This window comes from Primulina huaijiensis, chromosome 6 (genome assembly GCF_012295235.1).
Source record: "Primulina huaijiensis isolate GDHJ02 chromosome 6, ASM1229523v2, whole genome shotgun sequence".
NCBI classification, from domain to species: domain Eukaryota; kingdom Viridiplantae; phylum Streptophyta; class Magnoliopsida; order Lamiales; family Gesneriaceae; genus Primulina; species Primulina huaijiensis.
The window spans coordinates 3,773,608-3,775,302 of NC_133311.1; the positions used below are offsets into that span (position 1 = coordinate 3,773,608).

The following is a 1,695-nucleotide window of genomic DNA, read 5'->3' on the forward strand; positions in this document are numbered from 1 at the left end:
CAGGTGGATCCATAAGATCCCACACTTGGTTCGAATGCATGGAATTCATCTCAGATTCCATTGCTTCAAGCCACTTGGATGAATCGGCATCAGATAACGCTTCCTTGAAGGTCCTTGGATCACATCCATGGATAGGCTCATCATGGCCCTCTTCAAGAAGCAGACCATACCTCATAGGTGGTCTCGAGACTCTCTCGTATCTTCTAGAAGCTTGTATCTCCTCTCTTGGCTCTTCAGGTGTGGGTTCTACAATTGTGGGAGTCTCTCGAACCTCTTCGAGTTCTATCATCTCCCCTTTTCTATCCAATAGAAATTCCTTTTCCAAAAAGGTTGCATTCTTAGATACAAACACCTTTGTTTCTTGGGGATGATAGAAACAATATCCAACTTAATTCCTTGTATATCCCACAAAGTTACATAAAATGGATCAACAATCCAATTTTATCTCCCACTACCTGCTTCACATAAGCAGGGTCCCCATATTCTAAGACAAGAATATTTGGGAGACTTACCCATCCATATCTCATATGGTGTCTGCCTTTAAATGGACATTTAGTGGAATATCTTTCAATTTTAAGTTATAGAGATCGTTTTCAAGTTCACAAGTACCAATCAAACATCCATTCTTGTAAATATTGCAAACACCTTTGCCAAATAAACAAGAATATCCATCTTTATCAACATAGAAATGGAAACAATGTTTTCTTACCAAATCAGGTACAAACAAAAAATCTCTTAAAAATTAACTTAAAATTATCGTTCAACAATAAGTAAACATCTTCCAAGCCTTGGCAGCAACTCTTGCCCCATTGCCCATCCTCAAGAAGGTCTCACCTTCCTTGAGCCTCCTACTTCTTCCCATCACCTGCAACTCATTACAGAGATGTGAGCCACAGCCGGTATCTAATACCCAAGAAGTAGAGTTAATTGAAATGTTTACTTTGATAAAGAACATACCATTTCCAGAACCCTTCTGGGCGAGATATTCCCAGCAGTTACGCCTCCAATGTCCAGGCTTCTTGCAGTGATGACATACATCAGCAGTCTTGTCAGCCTTAACTGGTGTGGCTGCCACAACGGGATTCGGAGATTGCCTCATCAAGGGCACGTTCTTCTTGGGACGTTGGAAAGAACGCTTCTTTCCGTTTCCATGTGGATCAATCTTCGTACCAGATGAAGAACCCACATAAAGAACCGACTTCTCTTTCTTGATGGTTGATTCAAACGTAACAAGCATATTCACCAACTCCTCAAAGGTCGGCTCTAGCTTGTTCATGTTGAAATTCACCACAAAAGGATCAAATGAGCTAGGCAGTGATAAGAGTAACACGTCAGTGGTCAACTCCGAAGGCAAAATCAGATCCATGCCAACGAGCTTGTCCACGAGCCCAATCATCTTTAGGCCATGCTCATGGACCGAGGCCCCATCTCGCATGCGCAAAGTGATCAGCTCCTTGACGGTTGCATGCCTAAGAGGCCGTGTCTGCTCACCAAAGAGCTCCTTGAGATGCAAATGAATGTCAGCAGCACTCTTTGCATCCTCAAAACGCCTCTGCAGCTCATCATTCATAGAAGTCAGCATATAGCACCTGGCTTTCAAGTCATGGTCACACCATTCCTTGTAAGTCTGCAATTCCTCAGGAGTGCAGTCAGTCGGAGCCTCAACAGGGGGCGACTCAGTAAGTGTATATGCTA

The 1,695-nt window shown here is 43.1% G+C and overlaps 1 protein-coding gene across 1 annotated transcript; it reads right to left on the reverse strand.

Moving 5' to 3' along the window:
* Positions 1-758: 758 nt before the first annotated feature.
* Positions 759-1,480, reverse strand: LOC140978908 (uncharacterized). The gene is made up of 2 exons (XM_073444146.1): positions 958-1,480; positions 759-865 (listed from the first exon to the last, which is right to left on the reverse strand). Exons 1-2 carry the CDS (start codon positions 1,433-1,435, stop codon positions 849-851), a joined length of 495 nt encoding a protein of 164 aa, XP_073300247.1. The 5' UTR covers positions 1,436-1,480; the 3' UTR covers positions 759-848.
* Positions 1,481-1,695: the final 215 nt, after the last annotated feature.

Coding starts and splice junctions, on each gene's coding strand:
- LOC140978908 (XM_073444146.1), bottom strand. CDS start 1,435: ATGCGAGATGGGGCCTCGGTCCATGAGCATGGCCTAAAGATGATTGGG.